The 17,495-nt window shown below is 34.8% G+C and overlaps 2 protein-coding genes across 2 annotated transcripts; one reads left to right on the forward strand and one right to left on the reverse strand.

Annotated features, from left to right (window-relative positions):
* The first annotated feature begins 2,359 nt into the window (after positions 1-2,359).
* LOC110372158 (uncharacterized) lies at positions 2,360-5,575 on the forward strand. The gene is made up of 4 exons (XM_049844359.2): positions 2,360-2,531; positions 2,907-3,065; positions 4,791-4,920; positions 5,302-5,575. Exons 1-4 carry the CDS (start codon positions 2,409-2,411, stop codon positions 5,568-5,570), a joined length of 681 nt encoding a protein of 226 aa, XP_049700316.2. The 5' UTR covers positions 2,360-2,408; the 3' UTR covers positions 5,571-5,575.
* Positions 5,576-8,677: 3,102 nt separating this feature from the next.
* On the reverse strand, positions 8,678-17,276 carry LOC110372150 (protein maelstrom homolog). Its single transcript, XM_064038560.1, has 11 exons — positions 17,003-17,276; positions 16,209-16,410; positions 15,646-15,789; positions 15,006-15,236; positions 14,252-14,415; positions 13,619-13,762; positions 12,928-12,990; positions 11,790-11,856; positions 11,246-11,311; positions 10,087-10,158; positions 8,678-9,029 (listed from the first exon to the last, which is right to left on the reverse strand). Exons 1-11 carry the CDS (start codon positions 17,129-17,131, stop codon positions 8,995-8,997), a joined length of 1,317 nt encoding a protein of 438 aa, XP_063894630.1. The 5' UTR covers positions 17,132-17,276; the 3' UTR covers positions 8,678-8,994.
* Positions 17,277-17,495: the final 219 nt, after the last annotated feature.

The raw sequence follows: 17,495 nt of genomic DNA on the forward strand, positions 1-17,495 counted from the left end.
GATATTTTAATGATCAATGTTGCTATTAAAAGTTATCTAAAATATTGTATGTTTTAATTATAATAGAATTTTATCGTTAAATTGACAATCTATGACCACCAGTATGCATGTAAATAATAATGTCTATTTTATTATTATTTTAGTAAATCTTATTTTATTATATCATATTTTATTATTCAATTGCTTTATGTACTACGTCATAAAATTATAATAATTAGATAATTTTATGATTAGAATTATATTATTTTTGAGAAGCATAATTCATTGTTTTAAACGTATTTTTGGTGAATGGGGAATGAAGAGAAATATTGAATAAGATTTCAGTTTCGAAAATACGTTTTGAAGCTTATTGTTTTGCTGACTGAAAAGTTACTAAGTAATCTTGTATTGTTTGCCTAAAACATAAGAAAATTAAGATTAAAGTTAGGAAGCAAACCCATAAATTATTTAATGTGAGTTTCGAACAGAAATATTTTCAAGCTACGTTTATTGTTTGATCACACTGACTGCGACACTTTACCCTTTAAATTAATTTACGGGTTATTATTATAAGCTGCAACTTGGACCGTGAAAAAGAATTTAATTAATAAAATCATATTTTGATTGTTCCTGAATGTATTGTTGCTGTCACTGTGACTTGGTCCTGGTCTTTTTTGATATCTATACTTTAGATAATCTAGAGAGAATTTAACTTTACTCAAAATATCAATAGATTGAATATACATAAGTACTGACTAAATTCTTACTTCTCAATACTCAATTTTCATATTATCTCGAAAGTTCTAACTGTATCTCAAAGTTTTTGCCAATTTTCCAAAAACATTTTCTTATTCATCATAAAACATACATATTTCTTGTTAAAAGCGTATGACAAGTGCACGCCATATTAATTTCTTAAGTCTATTGTAGAAAGTTTCTGTTACTTTCCTCTTGTTAGTATATTCCTATATTGTAGAACAGATATACTCAATCTTTTCAAACACATTTCATATTTCATTCAGCAGTTCATGTTCAGAAAAGCATAATATCATTCCACTTCTGTGCTGAATAAACCTTGTAACATAAATACTGCTAAATGTTAAATAAATAAAAACTCAGGTATCGAGAGAATTCTAGAAAAAAAAAATAAGCAAAAATAAATTCAAAATTAGAAGAAACATAATAAATAAAAAAACAGAACTTGCTACAAAGGTTGAGTATCCCTGTCGTAGTATAAAATAAAAAAATAGCATTAATTTTGAGTGCCTTGTATTGCTTAAAACATTGGCTCAGTTGTAACATTTTATATTTTGAAGTCGTTTAAAGCGAAAGTTAGCTTTTCATGACACAACACTGCCCATTCCCTTTTGGGTGATATCTTAGAAATTTATACATTTTTACCGCGGCTTGAACGAGAACAAAAACCTAAGTAATTGTAAAATGTAATTTATATCCACCTTTGAAATTAGTAATTAAAAAATCTGGAGAAATAGTCAGGCAGGTATAAGTTTTGCCGTATAATGGAACGGAGGCTTGATAATTTTTTTTTGTCAAATATACACCCTGCATAATTTTTGGCAATCATTTGATATGGAATTTATTTAAATAATTTACTGCGTGTAGTTATTGCAAATGTATATGTAATGGTTAGTGAGGATTTTTCAAACAATTCTTGTAAATAATGTTTATAATAAGTATTGGTGTCTATTCGTAGCTTCGAATACGGTGCTCCCATACCCCACCTAGATTTTGACCAAATGAATAGAAACAGCCATTAAATTAAATTGTATTGCTTATAGAAAAATCCTCTATAACCGAGCAATTTGAAGACCCTGGAAGAATCATGGTTAAAGGCATTATAGGCCTGTAAACAATTTTATTATAAATACAGAATATTTAAATAAAATATACTTATCTATTACTTATTATCCATTTTATTTTTACCCCAAGTTTCTATCTAGACTTTGTAGTATTGCGGTGGAAGTATATATCTGTAAACTCTGTTATTCTTTATTTATCAAAATGCAGGCAAAGCCACTAGCGGAAATTAGTCCCCATATAAAAATATGATTCTTTGAAGTTGACTAAAAATGTTACCTATTCACATTTTAGCTGATGGTAAATTATATTATCCATTATTTATTTGTCAATCTTAACAGGAGAGATCCTAAGATTGAAAACAGTCGGTCTCGTTTACCTAATTTCTATTGTTACCTATCATACCACATTGGTTTACCTATGATAACTATGCATCCCGCTGACCACAAAGTCCACTATTACCGCATAGAATTAACGCGAATTACTAGCACATAATAATTCAGTTTGACCTTCTAATTAACCAACATCCTAATTAAGACAAATAATTATAAAACAGTGGCATTTTTGGTACAATTCGTTTGGTGTACCAGTGGAGTGAACGTGTAAGCAATATGGGGAAAAGTTTCGACTATGTAAAGGACTTGGTAGTGAACTTCAAGTTGGATTGGTGTTGCTGGGTCATACCTGTCCGGATTGGGTTAATGATTATTGGATATTTTAATATATTTTTAGCGGTGAGTGAACTCTCTTTTTCTACAGTTGTATGAAAGTTTATTTTTGGCGGCTTCCGGTTCATTTTATCACTTCCGGAAAAATAATTTTCTTCTACAAGTTTTAATTAAATTGTGTTAGAGTAAATGGTTTATGCAGCTTTATAGGTAGCATCACATATCGATGTTATATTTGTAAAGATCCGCATTTTTACCAAAGGGCTCCAATAATGAGCATGAGTGCGGGTTCGAATCCCAAGTGTTTAATAAAGCCAAACATTACCATACTCTGATGACAGAAAGCACAGATTTCTTCAAAAGAACTGATTAAGCAGTTTGACAATAAAAATGCCAGGATCATAATTTTTGTTAGTCATAATGAGCATCTTCTTTTTCCAGGTAATCTCTCTCCTAGGCATAGCAGATGACAGCTTCACGCCCATCCTGGTGCAAGTACAAGCCACCATACTGGACGACAACTCCACTAAGCCCGTTCCCGTGACTGCCTACTGCATTGAACTGGCCTTCAACGTTATACTGCTATGCGGGTTGTATCGGGTATACATTATTTTATAATCTCTAATAGTATCAAAACTGAGAATGAAAAAAGTCTAGCATTAGAAGGGATTTTCCTTTAAGCAAGCGCGGATCCAGCCCTCAAAAAAGGTTGTGGTCACAGCTACTAGAAAATCGGCTACTAAGTACGAGTCGGAGCATGAACATGCTCATTAACAATCATGCAAGTCGTTTATGAACTTTTGAATTAAACTATTTCCTTTTTTCTGAGCATCAGGACTTTGGCATTAGGAATGAAAATAAACTTAGGAGGAAGTCATACTCGATTTAAAAAAATAAATAGTCAGTTTCGATCCGATATTTCAATATTTCAATCAATACCTTATATTGTTTTCTTTTTTTCTAGTAGCCAGTAAGCCAATGTATGGGTTTGACGTATTTGGTACACTTCTCAACTTTTACCTCATGTAGGACTCATTTATTTTTTATTTTTTTTTAGGAATATATCTAAACGCATATTATGCTCACTGTCAGTTCCGTCTTTAGCTTATGTACCGGGTGCAATCATTGCTAAAGCACCCCTATATATGGAAAGATTGTGATTATTTTTTTTTTCGCCAGCGTAGCAAGCCGGAAAATTTTTAGATTTTGTTGTAGTTATAAAACCAAAAGCGAAGACGCAGAACATAACCATATAAAGTTGCGCGAGCGAAGCGAGCGCGAAATTTTTGAGTTTTGTGCCACAAATTACCTAAAGAAATTATAAAAAAAGTACTGTGAAATTAAGAAGCTGTGAGCGTAGCGAACACAAAGTTTTGGAGTCTTGGGACACGAAATCACCCAAACAAGTAAAAAAAAGCCAGTGCTAAGTGAAAAGACCGCGAGCGTAGCGAGCGCGAAATTTGTTGAGTTTTGGAACAAAACAGTACCTAAACAACAAAAAAAATGTAAAATAGTGCCTATTGTAAATAATAACAATTTTATTGTAATAGACAGCTGTGTTGCTGGAAAGTTTGTTCTTCACCGCTTCTTCTTAACCAGAAAGTGGTGAAAGAGGGCGTTATGGGGGTGCTATCCTTTTCTACTTTCAATTTTAACTTAAACTAATCGAACGTTTTCGACATTGGACTCAAGTCACCGCAAAGTGAAGAAGCCGCGAGCGTAGCGAGCGCGAATTTTTTTTGAGTTTTGGGATACAAAAGTACCTCAAAAACTAAAGCTGTTAGAAAAAAATATGGTGACCTCGACTTAGTAAACAACAGTCATAAAATTATCTAAATGCAACAAAAAAAAGTCTTATTTTATCCCTTGTGTTATCATCAGCCTATCGATTTCAAAAAACCGTAAAAGTGTGACGTCACAAGTCTAATAAGGTTGTGGGCATGCCCATCGTGCCCACAACGGTGGATCCGCCCTTGCCTTTAAGTACCTACTCATTGATCCTGAATGAATGGGTAGGTAAAGGTAAAGTGACTCCTACACTTTCTCAAAAATCCGAATCATCAAACGAAAATCAACTTTTATGAGCTGAAATTCAGCCTGAACCAAATACAGTTTTAGTTTTCAGGTGACAAGTTTACATTAATTAACATTGCGGAAGTACTTCAATATTCTTAATGCAAAAACGGTTGTACAAAGCGGTCAATATGCAAGAAACAGGAAAAAAAGTTGAAGTTTAATTTAGTTAGCATTTTTGGTCATTCAATCGTGTCTTATTGGATTATTTCCTTTAAAATCATGTCATCATATTGTTATCTTTATTTACAGAAAGACCTGAAGCTGATGCGAGTGTACATGAAGTACTGCATGGCAGCGATTATCGCGTCCGTCATGTTCTACTCTATGGTGGTGGCGGCCATCGGCGTTATAGTCACCATCGCTCTGGTGCTTAGCATTTGTGAGTATCACGACATTTCATACAACATCAAATTATATAATTTTCCTTCTAAAATTCATCATAATATGTCATCATAGTTAGTACCGGTTTCCGGCTTTTTATATGTTCCATTAAACCACATTTGTGTCAAAAAAACCATTGTCTGTAAAGTCGTTTTACTGACGATAGTTGAACGTGACAACGTGAGTAGCTGCCGATTGTGCCTCTTTGTCGCTCGCTGCGTGCTCTCGCTTGCACTTCAAGCCTTAAACGGAACGCCTCAGAGCGAGGTAACGCCGCATGAGTCATGTTTTTTCGTGCGTACAGCCGGCTCCATCGATTTATAAGACGTTGTCACGTCAAAAACTATTTTTGATTCAAATCATTTTACTTTCTTCACAGTATACCAAATATACGTGCTCGTACTAGTAAGAAGTATTCTGGTAGAAATGAGACTAGAACAAAAGAATTCGGAGCTGCCAACTGTAGTCATGAGCACACTCGTTCAAGAAGAAAAAGAAAAAGAGAAGGCCGAGAAAGACAAAGTCGAAGCCGACGTGGAAGCCTTAGAGGAAGTCGAAGTTGAGGTCGAAAAGAACCCTGAAATCAAACTCGAAACTGTGGACGAACTGCCCACGGAAGAAACAGTTCACGTACACGATAAACAATAAGCGTGTTGAATTTAATAATAAATTACTATAATTAATAAATTAATAATTTACTTATTTATTTTATTTGTAGTTTCATTTTTAACCCACTTCAATTAAAGAGAGAACCTCCTCACTTCGAATGTATGATTTATTGTAAGTATCTCAAATGCAGTAACTAAAGAAATTGAAATAAAAACAAAAGTGTAATTATAAACAATTTAATTGTCAAGTTCAATCACAAAATAAGTAATGTCTTAATACGTGCAGGTTAAATCTGCAGTCAGATCTATTACTAAGTGCTAAAGGAGACCTGCACCAATTAACTATAACCAAACCATATCCAGCCGTATACTTGCCACACATTGGTCAAATCGGCGATTGGTCAACTGAAAATGGTTCGGTTATCATTAAATTTAAATGGTGCAAGTCACTGTAAGGCTCGGCACAAACGGGCCACCGACCATAGCTGCCTTGGTTCCATGTTGAAATGATCTATGAACAGCTGTAAATACCAATCCGTATAGTTTGATGGTCTGCGGCAGCATTGTCGAGCGGACATCGGCGGTAGAACCGTGGAACCGTCCGCGTATAGTATTAACTTACCGCCATAATGGTTTTTTGTTATGTGTTGCAATCTCAAGTGTATATTTTTGTCAAAACAAAGCCAAATTAAATTAACTGGATCATTGAAAAGTGATTTAATTTTTTTACCCCATTTTTTAGTATGGTGTACAAAAAGTGGGCCATGGCTTCATACATTTTGAAACATCTCATGGGTATTTGTTTTTTTTTTAATGCAACAACACGTTAACAATTTGTTTGGTGGCCAGCATGTGCCGAGCCTAAAATACATGACACTGAAAATATTGTTCTTATAGAATAGATACTTATCAACTACTTGGTATATTGAAAAAATGTTGAGTAATACTTATCAAGTAAAAGTATTCCGTAATTCGGTTTCTTGTCGCAAAGTAATTGTCAAATAGTGGTAGTCGGTATACACGGCTCACGCTTAACGATTTCACAGGCTCTCCAAATAAGACCGTTAGCTGTGAGCCATTTACAACTCAGAAAAATTAATAGTTACAAAAATATATTCATGTTTGTTTTTTCTTGCATTGCAAACTATAATAACAGATCACAGTTAGCTTTACATACATACAAAAATATTATAATTCTACCAAAATACCTTCAAAAGTAACTTTACATAACTTTGGTTTTGGTAAAACAGGAGTAGAAAAAGCATATATTGTTATTGGCACCATGTTAATATAAGTATAGCACATTTATTAGACAAGTAATATTGTATCTATGGGATTTTCTTTCACACACACTGGCAACACTGGGATATTGGGGACATTCAGAATTACTACGGATTATTACTAAGAAATGTATTTACAAGCAGCAATATTCAATTAAATTCTAGATTTTCACCTCAAGGTAAGCCGGTAAGGTAAGGTTTTAGTTAAATTGTTGTTGTTCAACACAGTATGTACGCTGTTAACCTACTCCATTTAATCAAAGGTAACTGCATGGTGCATTATCTCTTTTATCTGTCGTGTTAAATATTGATGCATATCTCATGGTCTCTTTCATGTAGGAGCGTGCTTAAAATAGTGTTTTTCCCATATTCGTGTCATAAAATTTGGTCTTGTTTGGTTTTTTGTTGACCTTTCTTATAAATGGTGTAAGACTGAACTTAGATTTGTTAATCACAGGAGACGGAAACAATAATTAGGTTCCCACTTTATTTTATGAAGTGTGGTTCCTAAAGTTGGCTACATATAAATGAGATCATTCACCATTCATTTGTATCTCATACCAAATAAAGTCCTGTCCTGTGATTAACAAGCATATGCTCATTTACTTTTGCTCAAGGCGTCGTCAATACAGTTTGTCCATTCGGTATGTATTTCAACTGTCCATTTTATCGCTATCATAGTCATATTTAGAAGCCGACCCTAACATAGTTGGGAAAAGGCTAGACAGATAATAATTCGGATTTATAAGCTCGTTGAATTTTCTGATTGTTGTCTTTAAACCACTTCTTTTGTACTTGAAACTTTGATGACGATCTACTAGATAGATATTTCAAATCAGTTTTCAATTTTTTGAGCACCCATTCATAGCCCGGTTCTAGTACTCAAATAATAATTAAAACTAAATTGAGTAGACTTACAACAAAACACATTGCACTCTCAATAATCAACTAATTATGTGCAAAAGGGTTTTTTGGAACTATGTACACTCTATACTGCTATGTACCATATAATATGTATTTAGGTATATTGTGAACCGATTTTATAAAGGAAGAGATTCTAATTTTTCGGAATATGAATGATGTGTAATTTCTGTGAATTTTCAATTAGTTTATTACTGAGCGTGCGATATTCATTTTTTTTAAAAAGAGGTAGTAAAATACTAAATGAACATAATAACAAGTTTATGCTTAACGCTAGTTTTACAGTCTCTGTATCCTGTATCATATAGAAAAAAATGGACGAATAAAAATATACTATCTGACAGTATACGAAATTCTTTCAGAATTTTTCAAAGTTCTGACATTCAGAACTGTTAAAGCTTATAATAGACTTTTAAGGGGAGAAACCAGCGGTAAACAAATTCAAATTAAGTTAACTGTACTTTTCTATACAACATAAGGTTTTTTGAAAATCAACTACAAAATATTATGGATATATATAAAATAGTGAGAAAAATAACTGATTTCATGGTAAATAAAAAGCAATTATAACATTCTTATATTTTAATGAAACTTAGTATTAATTTCGTGTTTTTCGCAATGTCCAAATATTAGAAAAAATATGCATTATATAACAAGTGCTATATTGAGTATTTGAGTACCGCTGGATGAACTTATAACAAAACTTAACTGTAGACAAACAAACAAACTACATTTATTCTTACTAATCAGTAATGTGATATGAAATAAACTAGTACTCTTATTGGCAATTTCTATAACGAATCTGTTGATTCAGTCCCTACAGAGATTGAATTTTTACTCTAATAATAATCCCCTTACAAGTACATAGTGAAAAATGTCTGTCTCGAGGAAATAAAACAACAAACGATTGGTTATTGAAATCTACCAATAGTTTTCCATCATTTTTAACCCACTCGTTTTACTTTCAAACAACTTGACACTTTATCACACAAACAATAAGGTGTATAATTCGATGACATTGTAAAATATAATTTCAATCACGTATTGTGTAGTTCGTCTGTCTGCGGCCGTTCCCTATATTTTATCTATCTTTTGTTTTGATCTTACCAGAGATAGGAAGTTTACATTACTTGTATGGGGCTCATGTCAAAATTCTATAGTGAGTAAATAAATGGATAGACAGAATATTAGGAACAGCCATTAATAATAAAAATGTCAGATATGTTACATAACAGTACAAAAAAAAGATTGGCATTGAATGCTTTATTTTCTGACGTTCCGCCTGGCCATTCCGCGACCTGAAAATAATTGTTTTTTGTCATTTGTCTATACCAATATAATACAGAGGAAACTTTTGTTTTTTTTGAGGCTCCGAAACTACCGACTTGAAAAATTATTTCACTGATGGAAAGCTACATAGGCTATTCACTGTATATTCACTGTAGTCGCTAACGGGGTTATAAGTTTCGAATTAATTAACTATGGGATACATTAATTTGTTGTTTTATAAATAATAAGAACTTATCTGCCGCGTCCTACAATGGTACACCGATAATACCAATAGATTAGCAGAGTATTCACGATCATTTCGCATGATCACTAGCGTAGGAATGATCAAAAAAATAGGATACAGCCCTTTCACACGGCAATCCAGTTTTGCGGGACCGACCTTACTGCAAAACTGAACTACGTGTGAAAAAACAGCGTCCGTTTTTGCAGGATACAGTAAAATGCCAGTCCCGCAAAACTGGACTGCCGTGTGAAAGGGCCGTAACAGTGTAATGTATACCCCTAGGTATAAGGATGCATTTCTGTAACTGTATACATTATGAAATACATAAACATCCCCAATTATTTAACCCCTTGTATGCAGGTGCGCGGATCCACGCAGACGCAATTGATTTTCTATTGTTCTCTAATTCATTCAAGTAGACAAGTAAGTATGAAATAAATAAATTTCATACTGACTAACTACAATCAATATATTTCAGAATAAATTAAAACAATACTTAATCCAAAAATGTTATTACAATATAAAAGAGTTTTTAGAGGACAGAACTAAACAGTAAGATAGTGTGCAATATAAAACCATTTAAATATAATATGTATAAGTAGGTAAATAGAGGTAGTATAAATATAATGATAATAAAATAATAAAGGTATATATGAATATAATAAAAATATAAGTAAATATATAAGTTGTACCTAAGATTAACTAGTTTGTAAGTAACTGTATTTTAAAATTGCTGCGCCCTAACAGGGTATCATGTATGTACCTCTACATTATATAACACCTTGTAACACTCATGATTGCAATAAATATTTGAAGTTTGAATAATGAAACAAATGTCATACCTCTTCCGTGGCTCACAGACAATGCCGGGAAGGCTTCCTCCGTCAGCTCGGGAGGTAACAAAGGCTGGGCGACTGAAACAACAATTATCACCACATAGTATATATACCAAAGTCGCTTTCTCTGTCCCTATGTCATTGTTTTACTAGGATAGTTTTTGATATTTATTGTAAATATCTATGTAAATAAATAATAAATAACTGTGTTGATATACAAAAATCCAAGATGCAGTCTCGAATAAAACTAACGCTCGAAAGTGTCCCCGAACACTAATTCTGTCTCTGTCTATAAGGTACAAGTTAAGGTACAATACGTTATTGCAAGTTTAACTTTAAGCGAATTGCTTAAAGTCGTTATTACAACGCACTGTAGCTAGAGCAATACAATGTTCCGACCGCAGTGGTCGCTAGGACAAAGAAAATGAGCGCACAATTTTGATTGTTGCGCTCATTTGGTGAGGATGTTTTTGAGACGTTGAGTGTGCATCTTAGGTTTTTTGTAAATCAATGCCCTATGTTCCTTGTTACGCTTAAACCTTCAAAGGTAAAGTAGAAATCAAATTGATAAAAGTGGTCTTCTTTAGCAATCTTACTACTCATTAACTTTAAAGAAATATAATAATTATGTGTGATTAACCGTCAGTTGCACAAAGCTCCATTCAAATTAATGCTTCTTTAAATCTATTGGTGACTCTTTCTTTGTCAACCAGATAAAAAGTGTGAGCAATAGATTTAATGAAGCTTTAATTTTAATTGACCTTTATACAACTGATGGTAACTGTTAATAATTTTAATTTGAGAAGAAACTGAAGAGTGGAAAAGTGGTTAGATGACAAAAAAATGATTTCACTCATCGATTTAGATTTTGACGAGTGACAGGGAAGACATATTGCGCCGACCCCAAATAAAGTTGGGAATAGGGCAGGAAGAAGAAGATTTGGATTTTAGAAATGAGTCATCCTCCGAGCCTTTTTCCAACTATGTTATTTTGGGGTCGGCTTCCAGTCTAACCGGATGCAGCTGAGTATTAGTGTTTTACAAGAAGCGACTGCCTATCTGACCTCCGCAACGCAGTTACCCGGGCCACCCAATACTTGGTGAGACTGGTGATTTTAGAAATGAGTATAATGATATTTAGAACTGAGTTTTGCCTGTAACTTACAATTGACGTCGGGGATGCGTTGCGGCGCGTGCACGCGAGCTTCGAGTCGCTTCGTTCTGCCAACATCTGCAAATATATACACACATTCATAACTAAACATATAATGAAAAATAATTATGCTCCTTTACCATACCCACTTAATAAAGTAAACAGTTTGGTATCTAAAAATTAAAATGGACAGCAATCTTCAAATTATTTGAAAGTATGTACACAGATCATAAAGTTGAATGGAAACATATAAAAAGATATTTAATACAACAATTTGTCTATTCAAAATTCAATTTACTTGTCATTTATTATTTCTAATAATAGAATAGGCTTTCATAAACGGATAACGGCATAGATTGACAAAATCATAATTAACCCCCACACTCAGACACATTTAATGATTACTTAAGTCAATCCTTAGTGACGGAATGTCATACAAATCCTTCACTAAGTAATGGCTTAAGTAACCATTAAATGTCTCTGAGTGGGGAGGTATATGACACAGATAATATGTTCCTTAGTTTATAAATATACAAACAGAGGGCTCTATACTCACATTCAAGGAGACTGGGAGGGGCCTCGAAGGAATCGTTCACTGTTGAGTTACAAGATGACGATGCATCCTGCAAATAATTTTACATTTATTGACATCAACTTCACTAAATATCCTAGGTATTACCTAAGGCCCAGCGCAGACCGCTGGAAGCACGTTTAAAGACAACAATTGAATATAAACCTTAACTCCCTTGACATACGGTCTACAAGCGATGCTCTCCGATGCTCTCGCACGTGCCCGAGCGGAGAAATGCGAATTTATTCTTTTGTAGACCGTATGTCAAGGTTGTTAAGGTTTACATTAAATTGTTGAATTCAAATGTGCTCCGTCGCGCTTCCAGCGGTGTGCGCTGGGCCTAAAAGTCTAAATTGACAGCGAAAAGATGACAACCGTCATCTAAATAGTTTACGAAAATGGAAGAAACCAACTCATAAGAGTTAATCCTTCGTGAATGGCACCTCATTTGCGTTGGCACTTACGACATTGTGTTTCTATAGCAAACTTGTACAATTTGTATTCCTAAACGACATAAACTCAAAAGTCCACAATACAAGGAATGATAGATCAGATATTAGTATTTATAGTTTTTTAGCTAAAGGTTCCGATGTCTTTCGTCAGTTTAATATCTGTAGAATTCGTCAATCATTGTATCAAAACACTTTGGAAGGCGAACTTCCTTGGTAAGATTTGTGGAAGACACAAGAGCATTATCCTGAGACTTTCTTCAAAGTTTCACAATCATCATCATCCTCAGCCCAGTTACCCGGGCAACTCAGTACCCCTTGGTTAGACTGGTGTCAGACTTACTGGCTTCTGACTACCCGTAACGACTGTCAAGGATGTTCGATGACAGCCGGGACCTACAGTTCAACGTGCCATCCGAAATACAGTCATTGGTGTCTAAGATATACTTAGAAAGTATATACATACAAAACTTAGAAAAGTCGCATTGGTACTTGCCTGACCTGGGATCGAACCCGCACCCTCATACTTGAGAGGTTGGTCCTTTACCCGCTAGGCCACCACAACACTAAAGTTTTACAATACAAAGATTTACAAATTCTACGTCTATTTATCTATCAAAAAACATTGAAACACTATAACAAAGATCATTATTAATTGCTATAATAATATTTACATTAAACCCAGCCACAGTGGGACCGCTCCACACCTTCTTAGCGTCCCTGTACTTCAGGATGCCCTGAAAACACCAATACACACGGAATAAGCAACATTTCAAACATTGCATTTTTGCAGAAATTATTGGATTTGGAATGATTCTTTCACACTCAGAACACTGTAAGGACTCAAGCTCCCAGGTAAACTTTTCTTTACTACTAGCCGTTTTACCGCGGTTTCACCCGCGTCCCGTGGAAGCTACTGCCCGCACCGGGATAAAATATAGCCTATGTTACTCGCAGATAATATAGCTTTCTAATGGTGAAAGAATATTTAAAATTGGTCCAGTAGTTTTTGAGTTAATCCATTACAACCAAACAAACAAAGTTATCTTTTTTATAATAATATTAGTATAGATTATGTCCTTATTAATTTTTTTTAATGGGAAATCATCAAATGACCCTTTCCGCTGTGGGTGCAGCATGTGGGAGTGTCTCTTACTGACTAAAACCCACCATGTTCCTTCTCAAGCTCTTTATGTACGAGGGCCGCGGTAACTCTTTCAAACAATCCCGCAACTCAAGTATTTGCCTCCTCACTCAGAGACATTTAATGGTTACTTAAGCCATTTCTTAGTGAAGGATTTGTATGACATTCAGTGTGCTTAAGTAATCATTAAATGTCTCTGAGTGGGGAGGTTAGTCACTTACATCAACATCATATTCCTTAGGCACATGTTGTCCGGGCTGGATGTCGATGCCCACGACTGGGCAGCAGCTATCCATGATGGTGTACGCCCAGCGCTGCGTGCGGGAACTCGTGCACTCCATTGATTTCTCGTTGGCTTCGTGATGCTGGAACGAGTAGATCAGTAGAATTAGAAGTTATTTATGTTGCACGGATGTATCAATCACCAACTTACAGACTACGGACTGCTTTGAGTTAGTTTCTTAAACCAACAAACCGATTTCAGCCCGACCCGGGAATCGAACCCGAGACCTCGTGCACAGCACTCACGCTTTCGACCACTAAACCAATGAGGCAGTCAGTATACTAGACACGCTATAAGAAAGAGCAACATTTTGACTCAAGTCTTATGTATATTTTTAAAGTTGTTAGATATTTGTTATAAAACCCGTAAAACAGTTACATAAAGGAAAAACAAATGATGATTTGCACAAATGAAATTTTAATTGACAAATTGTTCTTAATTGTTTTTTTTTTATTATTTGTGTTTTCTATCTCTAAAATTTTACCACATGAAAATTAAATATTACTTATTAAACGCTTTTACTTCTATCTATAATAAAGCTGAAGTTTGTTTGAACAGATTTTGAACTTACCTCACAGCCCAGTCCCGGTGTATACTTGAAGGGGTCCTTCTTGAGTTGTATGAGAGCGAGCGACTCCTTAGGGAAACCCTCGTTCTTGTTGGACTTGATGCTGTTTATCAGGTAGAAGAACAGCGTGTCCAACTTGTAGATGCGGAAGATATGCTCGTCCTCACCTTCAAACAATATTATTGTTATTTAGCAAAGAGTTTGTAAGATAACCATGTTTTACTTGACTGCCTAGACATGATTCCTTTTGTGGAATATATGTCAATCAGTGACCACCTTTTTGGAAGTCGGTTATTAACAGTAACATTCAAAATAGGCTATACATTACAAATATTAATAAATAATGAAGTAAAAGTCGCATCACGCCGTATACATTCAAATTCAACCAGACATACGTCGTTTGAAGTAACCCAATTATATGATGTCAAATTAAAAGTATCTGATTGCACCAAAATGAACAAGAAACTTATCAAGGTATGTAAGTGATCATGTTACTCATGCTTATGTTTTCAAAATAAAGGTCAGATAAGACGTACATGTAAAATTCAGCTGAATCACATAAGGCTAGATTGATTCCAAGAAGTTTGTAAATGAAAAAGCTTACTATATTGATTCTAAGAAAGTAATACAGACGACCTCCAAGATCTAAGGGGATCTGTGGAGATCTAAGGGGGAGGCCTATGTTTAGCAGTGGACTTCCTATGGCTGAGATGATGATGATGATGAATAAAAAAGGTTTACATATAATGTAACTTACGGGCTTTATTGCTCATTTGCAGAATAAAGTCTTGAACAGCCAGCACTTTCTCAGGCATAGTGTACAAAGGCGGCAGAACTTTCAAGTTCTTATCCTTCTGTTTCAGGTAGTCAATGATGTTGGCTAGTATTTCTATGTAGTTAGACTGGTTTTCAGTCTCGTCCGGCATGTCTAGACCTAGCTCAGTGCTGCCGTGTTTCACGTCTGATGCGTAGCCAACGGGGATGCGACCTGTGACCCAAAGACGTGTGTTAGAGAGCGAAATGATATACTCCATTTAAATACGTAGGTACGACTTCTTAATTAAAAAAAAAAAGAATTCAAAGAACAAGTGTTTACATGAAAGCATTATAAAGGATTAAATATAGTGACCAAAATAATTAAATGGTTTTGATACCCTTATTTCTGAAACCAAATATTATTATTAACACTAGCAAATTACAGTACCAGCTATTTTAGTCACAACTGCACTTCTGATAATTGAATTTGAACACCTATTCTCATATATAGGTTAGCAATATGTTAAAACTTTGGTAAATATTTTGCATTAAAAATGAGTATACAATTTTAGTGATGGTTTACTATTTTTGTCTGTTATTAGTATTTCAGGTGGTAAGTTAAACTTAAATCAAATATTTACCAGGGTTGATGAGTTCATGATAGAAATCCTGGTATCCAAGCCTCAGGTTGAATCGTAAGACAGTGCTCTCTCCTATCACATACGTATTTCCCGCTTTGCAGTAATAGTTCACATCTATTAAGTAGAAGTCTTCATCCTGAATGCCTGTGAATAAGAAGAAAGAATGAGATACCAAAATTGGATACCACCATTTGTAAAATCAGAGAAATATAGAGATTTGTGACTGGTTGGTTTGTACACCAAAATAAAGATGTGTAATCACACTAATAATTTAAAAATGAAAGTTTGCAAGTCTGTTCATTTTTGTTGTTTTCCATAAACAAGAAATGAACAGACTTGCAAATTGGTTGAATGGATTTTGATGAAACTAGAGTGTCACTAAAACTAGTGAACTTTTGCAACTTGGCAGTACAATTATGAAGCAGTAGAAAATCCATAGTGCCTTGCAGATATCTAAGCTGCGATATTCAACAGGTTAATTAATAATAAATTAATATGATTGTATAAACCACCAAACAAAGGATGCTTATAATATCCCCAACATGACGGTCATTATCACTTACTTTGATTAAAGGCCTTTATTTTGACCATATTCCGGATATCATCAATTTCATTCTGGATTGCCTCTTGTATTTCTTTCTGCTGCTGTTCGATGTGCGTTAGCGGGACCCCGGTAGACGTGTACTTGATAACTGGCATATTCTGTTTTGTCCTCTCTTGTTTGGCTTTGGCTTCCCAGCGGGCTCTCTCTTGTGGGTTTACAGTCTGCGGGAAAGTGCGTTAACTTTGTGTATGGCGCTAATTATAAAACAATAGACAATCACTTAGACAACCCACTGACCATCAATTGTGTTTCGCGTGTTTCTACGGCCTAGCTTCACTCTCATACAACGGGTTAGTGAAAGGCCTATCTTAGCTACACTATATATATATATTCTAATATTATAAAGCTGAAGAGTTTGTTTGTTTGTTTGAACGCGCTAATCTCAGGAACTACTGGTCTGATTTGAAAATTTCTTTCAGTGTAAGATAGCCCATTTATCGAGGAAGGCAATAGGCTACTTTTTACCCGGTACGGGAAGTAGTTCCCACGGGATGCGGGTGAAACCGCTGGCAGAAGCTAGTTAGCTATAATATTTCTCATGCGGTAGCTTATAATAATACTGTCCTTACATTCTAAGCTACATGAAAACTAGGAATTCATATTGGTTGGAACTTCTTCGACTAACTATGGCTTTACCACAATGTACCTTTATGCAAAAAAGACTCCTTCAGTACCGTTTTCGTAATGGCGCCAGCGACATTGTATTTACAAAATAATTAAGCATGCCTACCTAAGTAAAAAAAAAGTAATTACCTTCCAGACTTCGCCCGCTGCAACTGAGACATCAGCCAATGATCCATAGTTGATGCCTTTCTTCTGCTGTTCGTCTTTATAATTTAGCATAAAATAGAAGAACGCGTTTTTGGGAGCTTTCTTCGGCATTTTGTACTGTGCCAGAAACAATTCACGTAAGATAACACGCTACCACACCAAAATTGAATTCTGTCTGATGCTAATGCACAGAATACAAGACTGAAACGTTGAAATTGCTGGCAAAGTGAAATGCAAGAAAACTGCTGAACAGGATCCTTTCAACCGGCGAACATAGGGAAAAGTGACATGACAGTAGGATGTGGGATAGACATTGACAGGGATAGACCACTTCCGTTTTACTGTCAGTCATAGTCATAGACATAATAAACTCTTTTGCAAAAAAAGCGGGCACTTGTGCGAAATCTTAGTTTTAAGGACTTAACGTGTATTTCAAAGGGTTTTAACGATTGTAGTATGTTTCTAGCATCAAAAG

Source organism: Helicoverpa armigera, chromosome 16 (genome assembly GCF_030705265.1).
Source record: "Helicoverpa armigera isolate CAAS_96S chromosome 16, ASM3070526v1, whole genome shotgun sequence".
Lineage (NCBI taxonomy): Eukaryota > Metazoa > Arthropoda > Insecta > Lepidoptera > Noctuidae > Helicoverpa > Helicoverpa armigera.